Source organism: Cyrtonyx montezumae, unplaced genomic scaffold, assembly GCF_038088225.1.
Source record: "Cyrtonyx montezumae isolate F1298 unplaced genomic scaffold, pur_monq_1.0 scaffold_16, whole genome shotgun sequence".
In the NCBI taxonomy this organism is placed as follows: Eukaryota; Metazoa; Chordata; class Aves; order Galliformes; family Odontophoridae; genus Cyrtonyx; species Cyrtonyx montezumae.
The window spans coordinates 7,117,806-7,142,316 of NW_027071892.1; the positions used below are offsets into that span (position 1 = coordinate 7,117,806).

Sequence of the window (24,511 nt, forward strand, 5' to 3'; positions counted from 1 at the left end):
GCGGAGCGGAAGAGAAAAAAATTAACTACTGGCAGCGGTGGGATTCGAACCCACGCCCCCGAAGAGACTGGAGCCTTAATCCAGCGCCTTAGACCGCTCGGCCACGCTACCGTCTTGTCACGCCATTCTTCGGCGCCCGATTTCCCCACACGCGCGGCCGCGCTGGCGGTGGCCCCGCGCGCGTCCCGGCGCTGAGGCGGAGCCGCGATCGCTGCCACGTGGGCGCCTGCGGCACTTGGGGCAGCGCGCTCAGAAAAGGGAAATGGGGAATTTTAGTCGCTGTCGCACAAGCTAAAAGTCAGCTCATTTGTCGAGCCAGAAAACAAACTTCACGTTAACCTGGCTGATTCTCTTCCTGCGCGCTTGTGGCAGCGTGGGGACTGAGAGTTGCTCTGTGAATGCAGCAGCGCAGCTCTGCACGGTGCAGAAACGCAGGGCCGGGTGGGTGCCGGCAGGTAACGTCTCCATCGCCCCATTACCAGAGTGAAGGGTCACGCTGGAGAACGACTTCGCCCCCTCCAGGGTTAAGGAGTGCCGAGCCCTCCTGAAGCCCAACTCTGATTCAGCACCCGTGCAAACGGCAGCGGGAACACCACCAGCTCCGCAGCCACAGCCCATGAGCCCAATCCTGGAGCACTGTCCCCATGTCCCCAGTGCCAGGCCTGCCCCCATCCCCAGCCCGCAGCTGTGCTCACGGTGTCCCCGAGGTCCCTTTTCCATGCGGAGCACCGAGGCCTATCAGCACAGGCACGGAGATGCGTATGGGGCCCTCACTGCCACTGTTAAGGTGACAAAAATGGGGCTTTTTCCAAATTGAAGTTGAACTTCCTGGAAAACTCAAGCTACCTGCCTCATTACAATGCTTTGCATTGTTGGGCAGAGGAGAGCAAGGGCCCATTCCTCATATTAATGATGTCCAGCCCAAGGGTCTTCAGGTCCCCAGGGGTGGACTTCTGCACTTACCCTGCAACCAGCCCAACTCACCCCTGCAACAGCCGGGGGCCAGAGCCAAATCCTCCTTTACCATGCAGGTGAGAAGTCTCAATTCAGCTCACCTACACTATGTGTATCATAGCTGCCATGCTGCTCTCAGAAGGGAATGTAGGTCTGTAGGGAGAAGAGATGCACATCAAGTCCCACAACTGGCTAACAGTGTTCTTACAGTGTGCTGGCTGCCCCTGTGGGCTGTAACTGGTGCATTCAACCACCACTATTCTAGTTGCCCGACACCAAACTTTATGGGACAAAATTCACTGCTTTCCATCTCACTAAGAATCTCCAAGGGCTTTGCTTTGGTTGTAACAGCATAAAAGAGCTCCTATGAGTTTATCCTTGAAGAGAAAGGGGAACAAACCATACTCAGGCTGACAGTGTATCATGAGATACTGTACCTGTCGCAAAAAAAAACCTCCTCATATCATCCAGGACAAATATTTCTATTCTTTTCTAAAGACTGAGGCATAAGGATGTGCCTGTCGCAAAGGAGCACTTCAGTGCTTACATCTCACGGTGTAAGATGTAAGTTACAGACACAAAACAGATATTTCCTTGTTACATGTCTGGTGACACCCTCCCAGCTAGTTCTGACTGCTGGAAATGCACAAAAACAGGGACTGAATGGGTAAAACAACACACAAGATTTCTGGGAGCTTCTACAAGTAAGGTTGAACTGCAGAAAAAACTAAAAACTCTACTGAGAAAACTGACAAAAGAAAACTTTACTGACCAGCCAGAACGAAACCAGACAGTGCGAGGGGGGCAGGGAGCAGTGCAGCAATTGGTATTTGCACTGTCTGGTGTTCAAACAGGGGATTGCATTGTGTTGTCCTTACCCAAGCCGTGCTCCCAGTGACATTCAGAATCACTACACCCAGATCAACTTAGCCCAGCCAAGCCTCACCATTTATTTTCACATTTTTAAAAAATGCAGATTTTATTTATTCATTGTGAATAGATTAAAAATACAACACAGAGCAGTATCATTCAAAAAGTCTGTCAACAGTTTTATCTTCAAAAGAACATCGTAGAATAAATTGTGCATATTTCTGTAAACAATTTTAATTTTCAATTTCCTGTCAGCCCTCCCTGCTGTATAGCTAAGTAACACGGTATCACCTTAGGCCTGAAGGTAGTCTACAGCATTAAAAAATTATTTGCAAACAAGTTATCAATCGTGGGATTTTTTCACCGAGCTATGTGGACATTTACGTATCAGAAATACAGAGAACTGTCAGCAAATACTGAACGCAGCAAATTAAACTACATCAAAAAGTGTCAGTAATCATACTCATCCTCTATTTACATATTTTGGACGGTCAATTCAATCTCCTCTCCTCCCTACATGCTTGGTGGGATTGCTGCACATATGCCTCCTTCTTCAAGGAAAGCCTCAAACATTTGGCATCAACACCTTACAAGGAAAACAAAACCTTTTGTCTGCAATTTGGTACAATGCCTACACTGTGTAAGTATTGCCCAAAACACTCACTCTTCAACCACCTTCAAGGGTGAATGGCACATTCACTTTTCCTCACCAGGCAATAATTAAACGATATGAAATCAAAGAGCAAAAAGGCCACATCCAAGAGGCCTTAGGCACAAAGCACAACTTGGACAGGTGCTTAAAGCATTCACTGATGGTGGCAGTTGTTATTAGCATCATGCTTCAATATTGTTTAACAATTTAAGATCCACCTGCCAGAAAGAGAAAATGGGGAGTGCAGCCTTGGGGCCCAGTGACAGGCACACTCGTAAAGGAAAGAACTGAATTCTGTTTCCTCAACAGTTTCTAAATTTTACAAGAAACAGTCCTTGTATATGCATGCAAGGAGCTCCACTGAAATTGACGTGCAGCCTGCTCAATTCCACCTGTAAAAGCTTAAAAGCTTTGCTAAATTGAGGCTGGCTATGCATTACAGACAGAGCACTTCCTAAGGGCTGCCTCTGGTCCATCCCAGTCAGCATCCTCAGGGTACTGCGTGGCCAAAAAGCCATAAAGCTCATGTGTTAATCTGTAAAATGATGTAACCAAGATGAAGAAATAACAAGAGCTGCTATGTTCTCTGTACAGCTCTGCAGTTTCTAGAATATAATACTGGATTTTGTGGGGGGAAAAAAAATCTCCAGGCTATGATATTTGATAATTCAACCACTGCTATGTATGTGTCCTTACATTGCTGGCTTAGGATTATATAGATAAGAGAGAAGAATTCAGGTGTTTGGGGATTATACTGTTTTATCCTTATGATCAGCAATTTTCTGTAACTGACACTTAAAACCATTAAACCATTCTCAGTATCTTATGAACAACAAAGGCCTTTTAGAAAGTTCAGTTGTAAACTACAAGAGATAATGAAAACTGCCCAGCACTAATACCACATAAAATAAGCTCTGTACCGTTTAGTAATATTTAACAAGTTACCCAGCATAATCTGGAAATTTACAATGCTATGTGTATATCCCTCATCAGCCAGCTCTAATCTATTGAAGCACCATGTGAAGTTACTATATGAACCATAAGAGAGCAGATGAAACACACAAAGCCATTTAAACCAGATAAATTATTTTCTATAGACATAGGTAAATCAACATCACCTAAGTTTTACAAATACCCCTCTGGAAATGCTGGAAACCATATTCTCATTTTAAGTGAGATGTTCTCACTCTGCTGAGAACTGAAATGTCACAGTAAAATTAACTACTTATTACCCATATATTATAGATCATGCTGCGGTAAATCACTGGGCAAATACTACCATGTGAGATCAGCAGAATTCTATACAATGAGGTTGGGTAATACGGTACAAAAAAGTGAAAGAGAGGTATCTGCATGCTTCACCTCCTTAGGATCACTGGTGTTTTTCTGATAGTAAAATTTGCAGTGGTGGCAGTAACACATATTCCACTCTGAGTAACCTCACTGTCATTCTGAAACCTTTTTTCTTCCCCTTCCCCAAACCAAGGATTCTATCTAGAATGAGTCTGAGATTAAACCAGTGCCCACTGAAAGAATGGGACTAGTTACAAGAGGAGCTGCATGCTTCAAGTGCTTATATTGCACATTTACATTTACATGCAAGTTTGATGAGATATACCAATGAAGTGTAAATTTAGGAAAGTTTATTTATGTTGTATGTGGGGAGGAGAAAGAAATGTAAACACATTGATTGCTTGCATAAAAAGCAAGACACGTGAAACCCAAACAGTCTTTGGTTTCACTTTTCATAAAAATTAAAATATATATATATATTTATCAAATCAGCCCCCTCTGTTCTAACGGTTTAAGATATATCTGTATAAAAGGTCAAGAGTGTATGTACTTCAGCTTTAACACACTTGACAGAAATATGTTATATTAATCTACATCCCAGCTGCATTTGTATTTTCACCTTCAAAAGAAGTTAAAAAAACCTAAAATACAAAAAACTAGTAACACCACAAAAATAATATATTTTTAGTTGCAAACAAAGTCTTTGAAAAAAGTTTATATACAATAATTGCTTAATTGCACTGTCATTCTTCCATCATTGCCCAAGCCTCTTCTGCTTTCTGGTAGTACTGATTTGCCAGTCTGCCCTTCATTGCTTCCATTGCTGCTTCTGCTGCTTCTGTGTAGAGATCACCTAAAGCAGGAAACAGCATCAGTTACACTGACAGGGTAAAGGCATCTCTCTCTATCATGAAGCAATTAAAGGACAAAAAGAGAAACTGGGTTCAAAACACAGTGCCAGGTCTGTGGGTGTAACTGTATTTTACTACTGTTAGCAGAGTTGCATCAGCCTGGAATCTGGCTTTCACTCTAAGTTCAAAAGTTATATACCTGGCTGCTGATGGCTCTTCAACGTATTTACAGTGACCATAAAAAGGACTAGCCCACAGGAGCCTCCAACAGGTCTGTGTAGATTTATATGCATAACATACAGATTACACAATAACTAGGACAGTGCTGCAAAGGGCCTGAAGTTATGGGTGTAACTTAAAACACAAGTAGCAACCTGCATTTCAGTGGCCTCATTCACAGGGAGTGAAGGATGATGCCAGCTTCTCGGGGTGCCACCAGACTGGAGCAGGCACCACCCACTACCCCTCTGATCAGCAAAATCTCCCTTTTTTTTCCCCCCAGGATTTTCAGCCTTACATCACTCAGTGTCATTACAACTTCATTTACAAATCTGAGGGTACTGACCCTCCAAATGCTTTACAACAGCTGAACAATGCAATAAAATGCATTTTTGAGGTATGTGAAAAAGGAGGCAGAATTACCCATTATAGAAATAAATGTGGACTGACCTGATCTCTGTGGGTCCTTGTCCAGGTTGAACCCTCCTGTCATTAGCATCTCTGCTTCCCTGGCCAGGAGCAGATAGCGGGGCTCATCCTGTGTGCCATCATATTCACCTCCCTCATCATAGTCAGTCATGTTCAGGGCAGCATTGTACCAGTACAGTGCCTCCTTCCAATCCTGAACTCTGAAGTTAAAATCATTTAGAAAATTGTTACCTTAGGAAACAAATGTACCTTGCACTGTAGATTCAGAATTCAGTTCTGCACTACATTTTTAAAGCCTTAATGTCTCCAAGAACACAAGTGCTTTCACAGAGGATCACTAACTCTGCATTGTAGCACCAGGTCACTATGCCACGTGAGCCTGGGGTCACTTCATAGAGAAGTTATCAGGCTTAAGAAGTGTTTTGCTGAACTCCTAAGTGAGCTTTCATTACTAGTTGTATGGTTTTGGTCTTATGTCTTCATAGCTCTTCACGTGAATAGAAGACATGCAGCAATTATACAAATATACAACCTATGAGTGATAGTCATGCACAGTACCTGTCTGAACCTAGGTTGACACCTGTATCATATGCTCTTGCTACCAGAATCATGGAAGGCCGGTCTCCAGCTTCTGCTGCCCTCAGCAAGTAATCAAATCCTTTTTTTCTGTTCTCCTTTGTGTCCTAGTAAAATAAAGAAAACCTCTAATACAAATGTTTTAAAGTAAAACCGCCCCTTCCTTTCTCTAACACTAAATGCCTATTCTGTAGGTTATCCGTGGCTGCAAGTGCTTATTACATCTGAAAAACAGGCTCCAAATTTCTGAGGAAATGAACAGTAAAATTACTTAAAAAAAATTCCTAATGGTACGCAGCAATTTGCTGGCAACATCATCAACAAGAAGTACTTTTGGTGTTTTGCTCGAGTCCTTAAGTCATCCATTTTCTCAGAAGAGACAACACAACACCTCATCACGGTTAGTGCTTTGTCTCCAGTTCCTCCTATTCTCCTATTATTTTTCCACGTGAACGCAATTCTGGATTTTGAAATCTTTCCTTTTCTTGTTTACCTCTAAAGTGACCTCAGAAAGAATGTGATGTGGCAGCTGAGAGCACATGAGTCCTAACCCAACAATGGCTTCCAACTCCCCGCAGTCTGCAGCATGCTCCAGGTGAAACAGAGCCGACTCCCGATCCCACTCCTTGTCCTTCTCACAGAAGCGCCCGGCCTCGTGGTACCGAACCATGGCCAGATGGACCTAGAATGCCGTTATGCAAAGATACACAAGTGTAAGTACAGATCTGACTCTTCAGAGGCTCTGTGCCCATACTTCAGGAACAGAAATTCCTCTCTGAGGTGACTAATTAAAGTTGTGTATGTTCCTGCAGAATCAGCAGCAGAATCCATCCCGAAGGAGCCCAAATACTGCAAGTCCAAAGGCAGATGGAATACGTGGGAATACATCCATTACGAAATACAATTAGGTGACAGAAAGCATTATACACTTGCAATTTAGTTTCACCTGCACAATTAACTCATACAGAGAATCACCTGTATATAGATAACAAATACAAGATCCTTTTTCCATCTGGAAAGAATAGAATTACCAGACCCATCCTACCTTCCCAAGGATTGACTTCCCAATTTTCTTTTCAAGTTCTAGTGCATTGAGCCTCTGAATTTCTTGAGCAACACAGGATGGTCTGTGGATGTGGACTCTGGAAGAATTGTAGAGATTCCATTTCTCCACACTTATCTGAAATATAGAATATAGAATATGATATTATTTCAATCCCAAATTAAAACTTCTATACTATTCATATTGATTACATCTGATATCCAGAAATCAAAGCCTCCATTGATAGTATCACTGATTAGCAACTTTCTAGAGTAGTAACTAATTACAACAGGCTTTATTTTATAAAAGCATACAAACAGGTTTGTTTTTCCCTAGCTCAGTTACAGCAGAGAGTCACTGTTACATACTTCAAATGCCACAGGATTTTAAAAATCTTATGCGACCACGTATATGACACAATTTGAAACTGAAGTGCAGAAATGAAATATCAAGTTAAAAAAATCCATGGAACTTAATTTCTTTTTCCATTTAGAAACCCAGGCAGAGTCACTAAGTACCAGCTACAGAGGTGACAACTTATTTATGAAAGTATTTATTAAGTGAAAAATAAAGACAAAAACAAAAAGGAAAGAACACAGAGTGGTAAGCTATTATTAGCAGGAATTCTGTAGCTGAAAAGGAAGTGAAACTGATATCTGATTTAGTGATGTAAAGCTAAATGGTAGATGAGTGGAACAAAGGACAAACAGAGTGGTAAGCTCATTGTCTATAAACATTTCTGCTTTGTTTACCCTTGCAGAGCTTCCCAAACTGTCTTCATCAGATTCATGTCTTCGGTTGTTGTTTGAATGGCCCTATGTTAATGTAAAGATTAGCAACATTTAATTTAAAGCAACCAATGTATGTCAGTTACTCCCTTATATGACTCCTATCAAGAAAACCAGGGACAACAATCAAAATAGTTTCCAATGGTTTCTCTTCACTCAGAGATACTGCAATATAACATAAAAAGGAACGTGCTGAAACGGTAAGGGATACAGCACAACCAAGCTCTAATCCTGTAAACTAGATATACTATGACCAATACCCTGCCACTTCAAAGGTGACAAAATGGGTGCCACCCTTTGAAGCGATATTCTCTTTCCTATCTACAAAATCAGCATCTAGTTAAGGTCTACAGGACAAAAAGCATTTCTTTGTTTTTGTTTTATGAGAGTAACCACCTAATCCCACAGGAATTCTACTGTTGCATATCGTTAACTGAGAACAATATTAAATATTGTGATTCCTCAAGGCGTAACAAGTAAGAAAGTAGAGAGGGTGAAGTCTGAAAGCAGGTCACATTCACAGATTTTATATGACTGGCTACTAATGAATGTTTCTCAAATGAAATACACTATGCTTGAAGTAAAAATAAAAAAAAACCAAACCAACAATATACAATCAAATGGTGATATTTGAAATTAAACTCCTTGTTACAAATAGTGTATTTTCCTATTAAAGTGTCATGAACATTCCCAAGATAAGTAAGTAATTTTGCAACGTTAAGAAGTTTCTTTCCAGCTGTTTTCTCTGTTTACAAAGTCTATATCGGGGGGATGAAAATGAGACTCCTGTAGAGAATCACTTCAAGTATGAACAAAAAGGCCTAATTCTGCAAAACCCACAGTCAGGTTCTTACCCTCTCTCTATGATCCAGATCTTCTAGCTCACTTCTCTTTTCACTGGGATATCCACTGTCTCCACCATTTTCAAAATCCTATAGAAGATGAAAAGAAATCATCACAGAACTATCACTACTCTTTGTAAGGATCTCAGTTCAACACTTCCACAGAGGAAAACTGCTTGGTTTAATGACATATGTTGTGCTACCTCTGACAAACACAACTGTACTTTCTGAGTCACTAAGTCTTGTTCAAGTCCATGTTCCCTCTAAGATACATTATAAATAAATAAAAATCAGGGATGCATATTCAATCAAGCCATGACTCCATTTAATGTAGTTTTGAGTCTTAGGCAGTTAAAGGATAAAACAGTTAACAGACAGCCGGGGTACGGGGGCCCTGATGTAGGAAAAACCCCTTCACAAACTTACTGCAGTCTCCTCAGTTGAGATTCTCTAACATCCCACCACAGTATGGATATTTGCAGAGACATAATCAATGGGGATTCTGTTTAGATGTCATACCACAACTGCTGGCAAATGTGCCAGAAGCACAGACAACTTGAAGGCTAGGGAACAGATACATACTTGAATTATCTGTTACGATATACCAGATGTGAATAAAGTTCAGAAAAGAAAAAGGAAAAAAAAATACTATTTTAAAATAAAGTGTTCTTCTTTTATAAGAATCAACAGATTCATGCAGGTAACGTGCTGCACCACTGACAGCAGGCTGACAGCCTTCACGTGCTTCTACTGAGCAAAGCCTCCTGACAGCTCTTTGAAGAGACACTCAATAAGGAATTGCAATCTCATTTTCCACTGGAAAGACACTCACCCTTTGGTTATCAAGCTGATCGTAGTCTCTGTGAACCAAATTATCTAATTCATTGAACACAGGCCAATCTAGGGCAAAAAAAGAAGTGTAAGGATAACATGCCTAAGGAGAAAGCCCTAGATGTTATCTTACTTCAATCAGTTTTTTCACAAATCCATCTCTGAGAAATGAAAACATTAATTGTCTACACAGAAGTACCGTGACTAAATGCAACATGCTGCGTATTTAAAACCAACCGAATTACACAAGACACGGCCAAATCTTCAAGGACCCCCCAAGGAAGCTGCGTACGAAGAGCACTCACGAAGCACGTCCATCTTTTGGCTGTGGGGGGTTGCAGAAGAAGGAGAGCAGGGCAGAGAGTCAAATGCCACATCGCTCATGCTTTCATCTCCTGAGTTTTCAGACAGGCGGGAGAGCAGGGGAGGCCGACTACCAGAGATGGTTCTCACGCGGCTGCTGCCACATTTCTCCTCTGTGCCACGCAGAATGGTCTGAGCAGACTCCTGGCAAAGTAACAAGAACACCCCATGAGAAATGCTTCACTGCATTCTGAGTATGCTACATAAGCCAACATGACTTCTCCTCAGGGGATCACTGGCATTATTACAGTCAGACAAAATTCGGGTTAGAGATGAATTTCATTCAAAATGTTTCACCAAGTCTTACAAACATCAACTAAAGCTGAGATCAATGAAAGGTGAGCAGTTCTATTCTTTTTTAGTTTCCAAATTAGTTTTGTGATCTAAAAACAAAACAAAAATACTAATGGTTTTAGCATTCAAAACATTCACATTTGGTCCTAAATAGGTTTGTGTTGTAATGTTCTCTATTAATTGAAGTTACTGCATGACTTCAGAGCCAAGTACACATAAGTAAACCTTAAACTGACGTATTTTAAACTGCAACATTAGTAAATAATGTGATTTTATCTGCCATATAAATAACATATTTAAGTTTTGTTATCAGTGCTTTTTAAGTCAGAATAAACCAGCTACACTGCTTAGCAACACTTTTTTTTCCTCCCCCCTCAAGCACTTACAAGCAATTTGTTATTATGATCCAAGGCATCATTTTCTTTGGATGAAAGGTCAAATGGTGCAAGGCCCATGCTTTTGCAAATCTTGTTACAGGAATGAGAATGAAAGAATAAGGCCATACCTCGAACACCTGTGGCATAGAAAAAAAATATGAAGGGTTTACATGATGGATTACTTATTAAAAGCTAGAAGTTCTAAAGAGTTTTCTAAGAAGTTAAAAGAAGACAGAAAGTCAGTAAGGAAATAAATGAGTTAAAGTAATCTGCAAAATCTTTAACAACTGTGTACGCGTAGAATATAATAAATAAACAAAACTGGAGAGAACACCTAAATTTGATCCTGCTTACAGGACATACTGTATTCTATGAACAACTTCATGTATGGAGTTAAAAAACATTTAAGATTTACTTCTCAGTATTCAGCAGTGCAAGGAAATTAAAGGCCACAGTTATTGCTTTTTCATGTTGTAGAAAACTACTTCATTTCATTACTTCTCTGGTCTAAGAGTGGGCCAGCAGGTATAAGCTAAGATTAGCTCCCATTTTAAATCTGCCTGTGTAAAAATCTACTAGTGACATCTGTCCTATACAAGCATCGTTTATAACAGAGGTTCCCCAGCTGTTTCCAAGGCCCTCAGATAAGTGTCTCCTTTCTCAGCCATCTAGCTGCTACTCAGCAAACAGAAGAAAAAAATATACATCCACTAGCTCAAGAAATAAGACACTGCTTTTACCTAGGTTGCCATCTCCAAAATCTGTACCGCTCTCTGTGTGGATTTGAGGGTCCGTGTACAGATCTCCAACTCCCTGGATATCGACAATAATGAGTTGGTGTCCTGAGCGCTCAAACGTGAAGTGACTGAAGGCCTGCAGGGAACACAGACATCTGAGGAAACTCACCTGTGAACTACCAAAACCAGCAACACTTTCTGTGACCACTCAGAAATTGCCAACGACAACAAATACCTGCACTACTGAAATAGTAGCAGTATGAAATTCATGATGAGAGGCTTAAAGGGTACTACAGACTTTTGTCCCTGCGTAGGTCTAGAGTCACACAGATTACACTCAGGCATAAATTCTGGTTGACTGGTTCATGTGAAATCATGCAAATCAATCAAGCAGGATTTTGTCCCTAATTTTAACCCGGAGGGCGTAACAGAAACACTAGAAGTTCCTGGCGAATTATTTTACTAATTATTGCCATTCAGGCTGCATCAAAACACCTAAAATCTCATGCTGAGGCTAAGTAAACTGCACGTTATTTGTTGGGAAGGAAGTAATTGCTTCCCAGGATCCAAATGTGGAAGGAAATTTCAGACATCTGCTGAATGCAAAGGAGTATTTGTTGCCTCTGTGACAACACTTCTCCAACCTGCCCTGACTCTAAGACAGGGTAACAGAGCTAGGGGTAAACAGCAGCATGAGAAAATGCATTATTCCTCTTTCCAGTACAGGAAATTCTGTTTCCCATCCAGGCTTCTTCAGAGCTGCTAGGTAGAGGGAACAACTAGCAGAAAGCAGAGCCAGTGCAGAATCACTTCTGCATAAACATCCTGGCTGTGCCAGAGGACCTCCAAGCTCTGGAGATCTCGGGCACTACTTCCTTCTGCCATCAGGGAAAGCCCCACCACATTATGCAAAAGGAAAACAGGAGCATCCCCTGGAATTCTCCTTCCACTCCTGTGCCCGCTGGGAGGCTCTCCAGAACAGCTCATCTGGCTCTGCAGTCATGTATATATACACAGCATATATACAGTCATGTACACAGCAAAGTGTACGTTTGTACACTTTAAATGCTGTGTTCCAAGGATGAGGTATAAAAAGCCCTTCTCTTTGGCAGAAAGCTGAGCCATTAGGATCATCTGGGAAGGCCTCCAAAAATGCACTGCCAGGCCTGGGGGAGGTGACTGGTGGTGATACACAAATACTTTTACTGCAGCAAATCTCACAGAACACTTTGTTCCCGAACTGTGAAAACATAGCACAGAACATAAACATCCTACTTAACTTTAAGCATCACATAAATACCTTAAAAATAGGGAGAAATGAAACTAAAGTAACTCTCAACTCTCCGTCAAGCACTCATCTGATATGCTGATCACTTTACATTCTCTGCGAAGTATTTTAAAAGCTCTGTGAACTACAAGAGTTCCAGTCACTTGAAATCCGTAGCTGTGTTCTTACAAGCCATCTCAGATTCACCTACTCAGACACTGCAGCTGATTGAAACATGTTCTTAAGCACAAATGCAGATGTTTCTTTGCATGAATAAGATCTCTGCCACGTCCTTTTGTGTACTACTCTGAGGTAATAGCAGACTACATAGTACTTTCTACAAATTAAAGCCTGTCTTAATTCAAAGAGACTCTAATTACAGTTACAGGCACCAAAAGAGGCAAAAGGCTTATGGTCCACAAAGAATATTAACCAAGTTTAATTCCACTAATAATCAACGGACACTGAAAAAGCAATAAAGAACTGCTCAGCACTGAAAAAGCAGGCCTCAAGTAAGGGGAGGACATAGTGCAAAAGAGAAATTCATTTGGCATTGTACTGTAACGCCTGCAGTTTGCTTTCTTGGCAGTAACACTTCTGGACAGAGCCAACCAATTGCTCACAGCAGACTATGGAAAGCATTAAACAAAGCCTCACTTGCGGAGTAAGACGAATGTTGTCATCTCGCACAAACCCAGAATTTGAGTTGTATTTGATGTATTTGCCCTCAATGTAATGTTCCAGATGGAAGAGAGGCTTTCCAGGTCTGTTCTTCATTTCGATTATGCAGGTTTGTACTATATCCACCTAGGAAGGGAAGGAAAATAAACAGTGACTAACAGAACACTGCCTTCAGATCATCATGTGTGTGAATGCTCCAGCTGTGAATGCTTTGCCATCAAAGGAAGCCAAATAACTGCCAAGATCTGTCTGTTTACCAGTGGGATGGAGGATAAGTTATGTGCCTCTTCAGCTATTGAAGGAATTCCATAAATTAAAAGCAGTCACTTCAAAACAGTCCATTGCTGTAAAAAAATAAAAATAAATAAATAAAATCCCACTGAAAACTTCTTAGCAAATGCTGGCTATTTTATTTCTTTGGATACTTCCAAGGAGTGCACTGCAAAGAGCCTGTAACCAGATAGCAAAATACACAGTAACTACTGCACAACTTGCAGAATTACCTCTTCAAAGGACTAAAGGCTTTCTACCATTTAGATATTTCTATATCTTGCCCCAACCTCATCCTTCTGTACCACACAAATTCCTAAAGGAGAAACCAGCATAACTCTCACTGCGATTACATCTTCCTCCCATTTAAAACTTGACTAGATTCCTCTCTGTGCCCTTCAACCTTTACCTCCTCTTGGTACTGTCAGACAGTTAATAACCAACCCCTCTATGGAATGCAACACACACAGTCCACCTATTCAGAAGCACTCACTAGTTTTTAGCTATTAAATTGTGAAAGCCCCCACCAGTGAGACATACATTTTGACCCAAGCATCCATGTCACAAGCAGCCTGTGGCAGAACCAAAAGGAGGTCTCACAGAGCAAGCACAGTACCCTTCCAATCCTTTCTTCCACTCAATTGAAGCCACAGTTAGAGTCAGGCATTCGCTGCCAGCAACAGATTAAAGCAGTTTAATCACACTGATGCATACCAGAGATGGCCAACAGACCGCAGCGACTGCCTGGGAATGCAGGACAGTTGCAGCCCTCCACCCTTGCATTGTAATTCTTGTCTTTTAACAAGCAGATCGCTGCTGGAGGTGCTTTTGTCCAGGAACAAAAGACAAGCTTTGAGCAGCAGCTTTCCATGGTGGTAAGTTGGATAAGTACAAAGCTATGCTGACAACATTTGTAAGATAATAAACGCTTAGCAGGGACTCCAGAAATATAGGTGTCATAACAGTAGAATCCCCTCTTTCAGAATCTGATCTGTTTGTGCAGATCCCTTGCAAAGAGGACAGAAGCTTCTTTTGACACTGTGAGCCTGGTCTGTTACTCCAACCAGCTGGGAGTTGCACACAACTTAATGCTTTGCCCTTTACATACTGTGCTGACACCTAAAGAAGAACGAGTCACAGTATCTTAATCGTTTGGAAGATTTCCTGACCAGTCCTTGGAGATCTGTATTTGAACAGCTCCAGGCTCCCACTTCTCCTTGACATCAGTGCTAGAGAGGTGTACCACTAGGCACACAAGACTTTAGCATCTACCTCACTGGAGCACTAACAGTTAAGTCCCTGCTGAAACTGCTGCCCCAACATCTCTGGTTATCTGCAAAGCAGCTGGGTAAACAACAAAAAAAGCAAAGCAAACACCATTTGATTTTGGTGTTCAGTCAACACCTAAGAACTGTCTGATATTCACAAATACACTGTCCCTATTTTTGGACGTTGCAAGTCAAATTCTGCAATTATTTCATTAAAACACAGCTACCATTTAGTTAAAGAGCAGAGCAAAAGACTATTCAGCAACTCAATGTAATAGAACATGAAAAACTAATCCCCTCTAAATACATTTGAAAACTATCTAATAGAAGATCAGGCCTGAAGTGCTGCATACCAAGACCTCTGCACGTACCTGTTTGGGAGGTTTGTGCCTGTTGTACTCCTCTCCCCACAGCTTTGCCTCCATCTGAAGTCGGACATCCTCAAAATACACTTCCCTGCCTACACTCTCTATGTACTGCTTGGCAACATAGTTATAGGCAGCTTTCCAGTTCTGAGTGTGTAGGAAGTTGGATAGCTTTTTCCTGAAAAATAAATCAATTTTGGATTAAAAAAAAAAAGTAATTTTAATTCAATCTTCCCAATTCTTTGTCTCAGCTGACAAAGTCAGACCACAAGATCAGAATTACTCTCAGTCTGGAGTGATCTTTCATCATGCACCAGACAGATTACCTGAAAAGCAAAGTATAGGCAAGGGACAAAGGGAAAACTAGCATCCCATATGAATGGCTGGGAGTTGACGAAGTGCTTGTTTGGTGTGCCTGCTGCTACTTCTGAACTTTCACTTTTTCTGACTTCTCTTGCCACTCCCTCCTCCTCCCCCCAAAAAACCACCACAAAACAGAGTATGAAAGAGCTTTACAGCCAACAATTATTTTATGTCCTAAGAGAAGAGCAAAGTGCTGCTTTCTCAACACAAGGGTGACAACTACTCAGTATCCTCCTACTCCAAGAAGGAAAACTGTAGATAACAGTTTTTCCTCTGATTTTAACCTCTGTTGATGTGCAAATCTCTAATCCACAGGTCCCTCAGGAGTGAAGAAGACCTCCGGTTTGAAGAAGACATAATCACGGTGACAAATGCCTTGGAAGGAAGGAGAAAGTGAGCTAAAGAATTTGAAACCTGTCCAGATCTCTTAAGAAACAAACTTCACTGTATAAAACAAGACATTTCATGCGCTCTTCTAAAGCCAACACTCCCTGAAGTTTATTGAACTAAGCACAGCTAATGCTGTCACTGTAATGACTACAGACTTGCATACATCTAGAGAACTCCAGATGGGAAATATCAGTGCACCACAGAGATTCATAGAAGATTTAGGAGTAAGAAGATGACGCACAAATTATATTTTCTTTGTACAGTAGGTTAAGCTGCAAAGAGAAATCTGTTTCTGTCACTACTCAAGATATTCCCTAATGTGAAATTTGGTCATTCAGAAATAAAAACTAAAAGCAATGTCAGCAGATTAAGATTTGTTACTTCCTACGCTTCTTCACTGCTCTTATCTACATGGTTCTGCAAGCACAGAGCCACCAGCATGAATCCACACCAAAACAATGCAGAACTGGATGACTCAGGGGTTCCTTCACCTCCTTCTTGCTCACGTTCAAAACAGCATGTTTCTGATATTCTGGAGTTTCTCTTCCCAGACATGAAATGCAGTTTCTTTAGATTCTGCAGCTGGAAAGTGGGGAGAAGAGCCTAAACATGCACATGTACGTTTTCCAAGAAATTAATTTCCAGAACCTGAAAGAACAGGGTACTCTTCCAGCACAGACTCAATTACAGCGTGATGCTGATGCCCACAGCCATATTTCCTAACATTCAGAGGACAGCAAAATAGTTCCTCTTGCCTTCCCTCACACTTCACCATTCTGAAACGAATAACTGCTAATGTTATATAACTGCTTTGTCTTACACAGAACAGGATGCCTGGCACACGTGATCCGAAGGAAACTCTGGGAGGACAGCTTTCTTTACTCAGGAAGGCCTGAGCTGAGATCGCATGATATCAACTATTCTTCCCCTTTTTTCTATGCCCAAATATGGGCCTGAAGATGGCCTTCAGACTGCCTCACACCAAATTTAAAGATATTATAGCACACTTAGAATCCAATAAAAATGAAACAGAGCTGCTGCTTGTGTACTTCATTGAATATTCAGCATCCAAAAGATGGGGGAAATAGCATGAGTTTACAAATTATGATTGACTGAATGATTATACTTGCTGGAGCTGAGCACAACTGCATGTTATCCACCCCACTGTGGTTCCAGTAAAGGCTATAGGACAGCTTTCCCACGCAATCTCACTGGATGCCTGCATCACACTTACTTGCATTGCCCTTCAAGGAACAATCTGCTTTCTGAATCCCACACTCTGCACTGTGGCTGGGATTGTATAAACAGGAGTAAACCCCTGAGCTACACCTTTTAGAAATGCAAAGTAGGCAGCTAACAGGGAGCTGCACTTTACACAGATGCCAGATCTACAAGAAACTCCAGTCACCACAGAAGAAAACACTGCAGTAAAGATAAAGCTAGCAAACACTTACGTTCTGAAACATTCTCGCATCGCTCCACGGCCAAAGGGCTAGGGAAAAGGAAAAAACACAAACCCATCAATGACATTTTCACAAAGTTAATTTATAACCATTAAGAGGCACAACAATGTCCTCCCCCCCTTTATGCTCCTGAAAGTGTAGTTCTCAAACAGACTCTATAGCATACCTATACATACACTCAAGGAAAACTGAAAACCCACTGGTCACATAAAGCAGTAATTTGGGGAAAAGAAGCACAGAGCATGGTGATTCCAACTCATCACTAATTGCATGATTTAACTGCCAAGTGACAGTAGCTTCTACCCCCACAAACTGCAAGCAAGTAGGCCTACTGCCAGAAACAGAGATGAGCCCAGCAGAAAATGGGAGTGCTGAGATGGGAGGGAGAAAGAAACAAATGCCTCTTACAGTGCTGACAGGAAGCATGTTCTAGTCTGTTGTGGAGAGAAAAGTGTGCTGGGATACCAAATCATAATGGATGAGCCATAACAGAAAAGTAAGGAGAAAAGAATCAAAGCTTCTATGTGAGAAAAAAATCTTGTTGCCACTAGTCAGTAATAGGAAGGAAATTATAAATTTGACACATGAAGGGCAGCGTGATCTTACTTGTGAAGCCATCTTGATGAGAACTTCATCTTCAACCCAGTCTCCAGTAACTGCATTGTACCTGCAAGATAAGAAGTTGTGCTTCTTAAAAATAATGCAGACCAAACCAAAATCCTCCCATCTTCACCAACTATCCTTCCTTATCTCTAATAATTGCTTGAAAGCCCTGCTACCACCCAATACAAATTCCCCTCTTCCTACCATGCTCCTGTCCACCTACATGGTTAGTCCTTCAGATGAGAAGGAAGAAATTTATACCTCTTCTAACAGAGGCCAAATCCTATGAACAATAAACAGACTCCGCTATCAAAGTTGCAGATTTGCAATGATATAAAATAGGCCTCATCTGCTTTGGCAGAACATCTCCTCATCTGCCTAGGCAGCTCACTGGGGACACAAAGAGCCCTACCAAGCTCTACAGGCTATGGCTGTGACAGAGGGACACAACACTGCCATCACAGGAGCAGCAAGTTTCTGCATAACCCCACAGTAATACAAACCATGACTCCAGTTTCTCCTCATCCCCTTAACTCCCAGTACAGTAAAAAACAAACTGAAAACCACAGGAGCTGAGTCACCAACACAAGATTTATTTCCAGCCTGACTCCCCAGCCCTGCACCAAATATTTCATGCATGCAGACACTTCAGTTACTCCTTACATATTCTGCACCACCTGTTTGCAACAGGCAAAAGAGACTTGGAAACAGCAGCATCTGAACCACCTCTTTTTCATGGGATATTCGAGCAGCCCTAAACACGTTCTATTTTAAAATATGCAAACTATTTCAGGACTGAAATAGTGTGGCAGATCAGGACCAGATGCAGTCTGTGGGGAAGGAGAGTGCTGCGTGACAGTGCCACGTGATGTGAAGGGAGGCCTCCCCAAACACTGATGCTCAGGGGTAATTAACTGTCCTCTAACTCCTACCCGTTCCTCCCAGAAACCTGTGTCAGTAGGGTAAATGTCCTGGCAAAGCTTGCTCTGAAGTACAGAATAGTTCACAGGCCACACTGGGCTTCAGCACGTACACCACACTGAGCTATTCTGGGCTTTGTAAGGATGTAAATTCCAGCCACATGCAGCAATACTGCATGGATAAGCAACAATGAAACTGTTATTTTGGGAAAGGACAGAGTGTAGCTTCTTTTCTAAGCTATTTAAATACTTGCAATATAAATATAAAATACTATGCAAAAACTCTGCTTCTTTATTGGAATTTATTTCCTTATTAGATTAAGTTTACAGAATTAACAAGTCAGCCAGAAAATACTTGCTTCCTATCTGTATGGTGAAACTGCTTAGGTAGGGGGAGGGAAAAAGAAGATGATAGTGGTTTGCTAATAGGTTTAATTTTCTGACTATATGCAGTATTTGTGTACTCCTGGGAGACTCAGTTAAGACACACTCATTTTGGACACTACTGAAAGGTCTCCAGCCATGTATTACATGCACTCTAGACCACACAAACAAAGCCCTTGCATAAGACATCAGATTCTGTTTCACTTCACCACTAAGAGCAGGAAGCCCCTGACCTGTAGCGAGTGGCGTGTTCTGTCCCAATGTCCTCGAGATGAAATTCTGCCCACGGATCAGGCATGTGCTTAGCTTTTTCAATAGCATGTTTCCAGGTTTCCTGAAGGAGTTGCAAACCAGTAAGTTATTTACAATCAGCAGAAGCTCACAAGAAGGGCATTTTCTAGAGCATGCTGGAACCTCAGCATTACAAGGAGGTGCAACTGCACAACTCCCAAAAGCAGGATATGGCAGAATTCATCGTTTTCTTTCCCTTTTTCCGTATTTGGTACAGAAGATCACCCTGATATTTCATAGTTTCAACTATCATGAAGTAAGGTCAGCAATATGCCACATCAGGTTTCATTTCAATTCCTACTGTTCCATTTCAAAACCTACCAAGTTACTGAGAAAAGAATCTGGTCTAGTATATACCAAATGTCGTTTGCAAAAACTGTAACTGGCAAACCTCCCCAGTATACAGTATATATATACTATACAAACAGCAACGTCACACCTAAATTACATTAATTCCCTCCTACTGTTTTAACTGTTGGCAACTAACAGCATATGGCTGGCAGTGTAAGCATAACAAGAGCATTAGCAATAGAGCAATATGAAAGAGGAAAAAAAGTTTTACAATAACCAAAGCTTGCAAACTGTGCTCAGCATAAGAAAGCAGAAATTAGGATACTGTAAAAATAAATTATTATAACAATTCCAGACCAGTAACTATTTCAGTCACCAGCAAAAGTTCAAAGGAGTTTGCTGGGATTTAACATCTTTCTCTGGCAGCTCTCTCAGAAGCTTTTCTCTCAACACATTTATCACTTTTTAGAGAGAACTGGAGCTGTGATCCTGTGGTGCCTTCTGTGAGGTGAGCAGGAGAAAGGGCCACGCTGCTCCCTCGGTCCAACAGCACCACTGCAAGTAGGGAAACATCGACCCCTGAGACCCAACTTCAAATATGCAGAAACACTCACAATTACAGACTTTACATTTTTATTTTTCCACTTGGTATTTGAATTTCAGCCAAATGTTAAAAAATGCAGTGTAAAATTATTTCAGCAATGACAAGATTTTGAAGCAGCCAAGTTTTTAAAGGGCCACATTTATTCATATTTTGACAGTAAGTCAGCAACCTCAAACAATTTAAATGTGCCCTTTTCCACCAAGAAAATCATAAAATGGATGCAAAATAAATAAAATGAAATAAAGTAAAGTTAAAAGACACAATGAGAAAGACTTTCTGCATGCTTTGTAACTAAAATGCAGTTGCCTCAAATCATGTGATGATACACATTTCATACAGGTCTGGGAACCTGCACAACTGACCATATATGCAAGAAAAAGGCAAGGTCAGAACCAAGTAGAATTAGGTGGTCCCTTACCTACATCAAACCACTTCCAAGTAGGGTCCCTCTTTAAAAGGTGATGTGTCCATGATACATAGAAATGATTTAAATAAATGAGTCTTGTGCTCGATCTTGTGAGGTGCTCTGCACACAGCTCTAACCCTCAAACGAACAGAAAGTTGGACACTGAATAGCACTGAGTGCTATTCTCCTCCAGCACACAGCTGCCATACAGACCAAGCAGACATCCTGCTATCGCTCTGTTACTGCCCACAGTAGGAAATACAGTGAAGAAACAACTACAGAGGCATGCTTTAAAGGAAGCGCTGTTTCAGGGTGGAGAACAACAGGTGAATACTTTTTCATTGAACAGTTATCTTAGGAAAAAAGAAAAAAAATGTATCTGTTATATATGGTGTTCACATTGTTTTAACCTACCCGACTACGGTCAACCACAGAGCCGTGCTTAGAGCGATGCTGTGTGTCAGTCTATAGGATGCATGAGAGACATAAAAGTAGGAAAATACAAAGTGATAAGTCAACTGATTGACAAATATTCTATTGTCTGTTAATTAAAAAAAAAAGGGTTTTTTCCCCACTTCAAAGCCACTCTCAGACCAAATCCCTCATTTAAGTTAATTCTTATCTTAGAACATCTGTGAACAAACCTGTTCAAGTAAGTTGGCAACTTTTTTTTTACTGGCCAATAGGAGTTAAAAAGGTCTTGCTCAGTAACTAGCAAATCAGTCTCTGCTGAGACCTGTCTAAAGGCACAGAGTTGGCAGTAACTGTTCCACTTCCACAGTTCCCAGCAATGCCCCACACTGCCAGCAGCTCTGGGGGCTGCCAGGCAGACTGAGGCTGTGATGCTTTAAGGTGCTGTTAGCCCTGCCTGGCTGCTTCACCCTATGCTGGAAGCCTCCATTTCTGTGACTGGAGCAATGCTTGGAGAGCTGCCTCCTGCTCCATATCTGATCATGTTTTACCTGTGCTTGGAGCCCAGACACCAATGCAGGCATTGCGAAGCCCAGAGCATGGCACACATATTCAGCTGTCCCTACTGCAGGACATAAGCTTACAGCAGAAGCAGCATAATAGCTTAGGAAAGAGGAAATAATTGCAGTGAAACTCCTTATCAGTTTTATCTCTGGCCACATGACTCAGAACTCCCACACATATGCAAACCCAGGGGCAGGTTTTTACTACTAAACTAATTAAAGACCAGGCTCCTCACAGGTCTTATCTTGCCTAGAACAGCACATTAAGATCTGTCCCCTTGTCTGTAATAAACTTTTTACTCCTCAGATTCTTTAGAAAATGTACATTTTAATGCTTCTACTAACTAGCTTTGGCTAAAACCTTACTGCAGACAAAACAGTTTCGCTTTTGATGGATTATTTGTTAGCTGACTTACATAAAACCTTTGGTATATCAGCAAAAATAAAGCATGCATTAGGCAAAACCAAGATTTCAGAGTATCTATTAAATAAACAACGTTAATGTTTTAATAATGGATGCATTAATAAAACATTAAATCTTAGACTAGAGAAAATCTGAGGACCATGCCAGCTGAGCTTGACCTGTGCATGCTATGGGTTCCTAACCAGCACAGCACATATCATTTCTGGTTTTGAGGTTTCGTCTCCTGTGGGTTCCCCTCCCTAAGAGGGACAGTCTGCAATTCAGTGGCAGCAGACCACTGGCTGCATGGAATTAACTGCAGGTCTGGAAACAGCAGACATTTTTGCTGAAAAGCATTAGTTAAAAGAAAAAAGGAAGCAGTTACAGAACATTTCTTTTTCATGCCAACTAAGCAAAATCCAAACCTCCCTGAAAGCTGCAGTCAGTACTTACCTTGAAGTTGAAGGAGTTTCTAGGAGAAGAGCTGGAACTGTACTGCTCAGTTTTGGCTAAGTTGCTGTAATAATTGTCAACTTTACTACTGGCAGACTTGTTAGAAACAGGATCATCAGTTATCGGACAGATATAATAACTGTCTTCATCATCACTGTCTGCATCCAGGTGATTTCCAGAGCTCACTTCAGTCAGTCTAGCATTATCGATCCCCTCCATACGGAAGATAAGGTCCTCCTCGGCCATGTCTGTGGGAGGGCTTTAACTCCTGCACTGAGTGAAGCAGCCACAGCTCCAAGGCACATGCAGGCAGAGGGAAGAAGCTGGGTGGGAGAGAGGAGGAAAAGAAAATCGACAGAATGAGCTGTATTCAAAGAATAAACCCTATGTGGAACTGCACACTGGACAGTAAATAAGACCTGCATTTGTCTGTACAGAAGCAAACCCTGAGTACCTCCATGAGGTTCTCAACTCCTCGGTGCTAGATCTGGGCTTGCAGAAGGCACTCTGTTTTAGAGTCTCTACAGAATTGCCAAAGTAAGACCAGCAGGCAGAGTAACCCCGTGAGAACGGAGGGACCGCACACACCGCCCACTGCTGCAGTTCCACACTCCCAGCTCATCCCCTGCATGCTTTTACCCTTCACCATCTGACAAGCAGAGTTTCACAGCACTGATCTTCAGAACTCGAGGGAACCGTGCCTCCAACATTACATGGCTGAGTTCTCAACTTTTCAAGACAACTCTTATTAAGAATATTGAATATAAAATTAACATAGAAAATTAGTAGCCAAAGGAGTCCAAAAGTATTGCTAGGACAACACAGAAAATTGCCCATGCCACTGCCAAGATTCAGGCTGGCATTGGCTCCCATCCACCAGCTGGCCCAAAGGGGGAAGCACACTGCCCAGGATAGGAAGTCCCTGGGAGGACAAAGCACAGAGGAGGCCTGGCACTGCACCCCACTGCAGGTCTGTGCACCTCACCATAGTGATCTCTATGTACACATATCTCTGTTCACCAAAATAAGGACTTCCAAACAACAACGTGAGGAGAAAAGAATAAAACTTACTCAGGAAAGCCTACCAGAACAGATCCCACTGCATTTTGTATTATTTGAAAGATACAGATAAATCCAGCTGCTTACATGATCAACAGCAGTTGGTATATAGCAAAAAATATATCACACCTTGAAGGCTTGCAACGTCCTCCCACTGATTTAAATTCACCATAACTACATAATTACCCTCCCAGTGCTGCTGCATCTCCCTACCACAACATCAGACCTCTCCATGAGGCCATAGCTCTCTCAGGTCGATCCTTCCTAAGGATTTGCATTATTTCAGCAACCCGGATAACTGCAGTCAGTGGCACAGAAGACAGCCTGGGGCACAATGGACTTCCAAACACCTTGTGGGGAGAGCAGAGCCCACTGCTGCTGGGGCTGGGCACCGGCCTGCAGCTAATGCCACGGTCCTGAAGTTCATCCTCTGCCTCGTGCTGGTCAGGCAGCAGCTAGAATTACAGCTGGGCTATTTCCATCGCATAGAGCTGAAACGGAATATGCTGCCCCTGGTTAACGGGTTCTTGCACTTAACAAAAAGAGACAGCTTGGTAACCTCAGCTTTTCTGTAGCTCCCTGGACTTTAAGGAAACAGAATAGGGAAGGTGCAGCTTCCCCTGGGGCAAAGCAAATGAAGCAAAATGGAAGTTTAAGAGATAAAAAACAAACCAGATACGGCAGGTCACACCTCTTCATTAAAATCTGCTCTACTTTTTCTAAGTTTGTGAGGCAACACTTGGTATATTCTGATAAGGCCTTTCGACACATTAGAGTAAACAGCATTACACCTACAGGGCTCCACAGCAGTACCAGAAGAGCTGCCCTGCAGCACAGCCCACCTCCCACAGCCCTTCTGAATTACTGACTTTTGTCAGTGAGATGGAGCTCTTGGGATGCACAGCTCCACTGGTGCAATAGGCACGTATCATAAAAAA

General features: G+C 41.8%; 1 protein-coding gene and 1 non-coding gene across 4 annotated transcripts; both read right to left on the reverse strand.

Annotated features, from left to right (window-relative positions):
* Positions 1 to 29: 29 nt before the first annotated feature.
* On the reverse strand, positions 30 to 111 carry TRNAL-AAG (transfer RNA leucine (anticodon AAG)). The gene has a single exon. It is a non-coding gene; the product is annotated as a tRNA-Leu (tRNA).
* A 4,142-nt stretch (positions 112 to 4,253) lies between these two features.
* Positions 4,254 to 22,922, reverse strand: EEF2K (eukaryotic elongation factor 2 kinase). Of its 3 annotated transcripts, XM_065732519.1 has the most exons (18): positions 22,515 to 22,922; positions 21,099 to 21,149; positions 19,326 to 19,426; positions 17,792 to 17,852; positions 17,177 to 17,214; positions 14,976 to 15,147; positions 13,043 to 13,192; positions 11,122 to 11,254; positions 10,391 to 10,518; positions 9,653 to 9,854; positions 9,349 to 9,416; positions 8,529 to 8,606; positions 7,639 to 7,701; positions 6,890 to 7,024; positions 6,338 to 6,526; positions 5,827 to 5,951; positions 5,290 to 5,468; positions 4,254 to 4,622 (listed from the first exon to the last, which is right to left on the reverse strand). In XM_065732519.1, the coding sequence occupies exons 1-18, from the start codon at positions 22,758 to 22,760 to the stop codon at positions 4,513 to 4,515; spliced, it is 2,229 nt and encodes a 742-aa protein (XP_065588591.1). In that variant the 5' UTR covers positions 22,761 to 22,922; the 3' UTR covers positions 4,254 to 4,512. The 3 variants fall into 3 exon arrangements, with proteins under 3 accessions (XP_065588591.1, XP_065588592.1, XP_065588593.1); XM_065732520.1 differs by lacking the exon at positions 21,099 to 21,149; XM_065732521.1 differs by lacking the exon at positions 7,639 to 7,701.
* Positions 22,923 to 24,511: the final 1,589 nt, after the last annotated feature.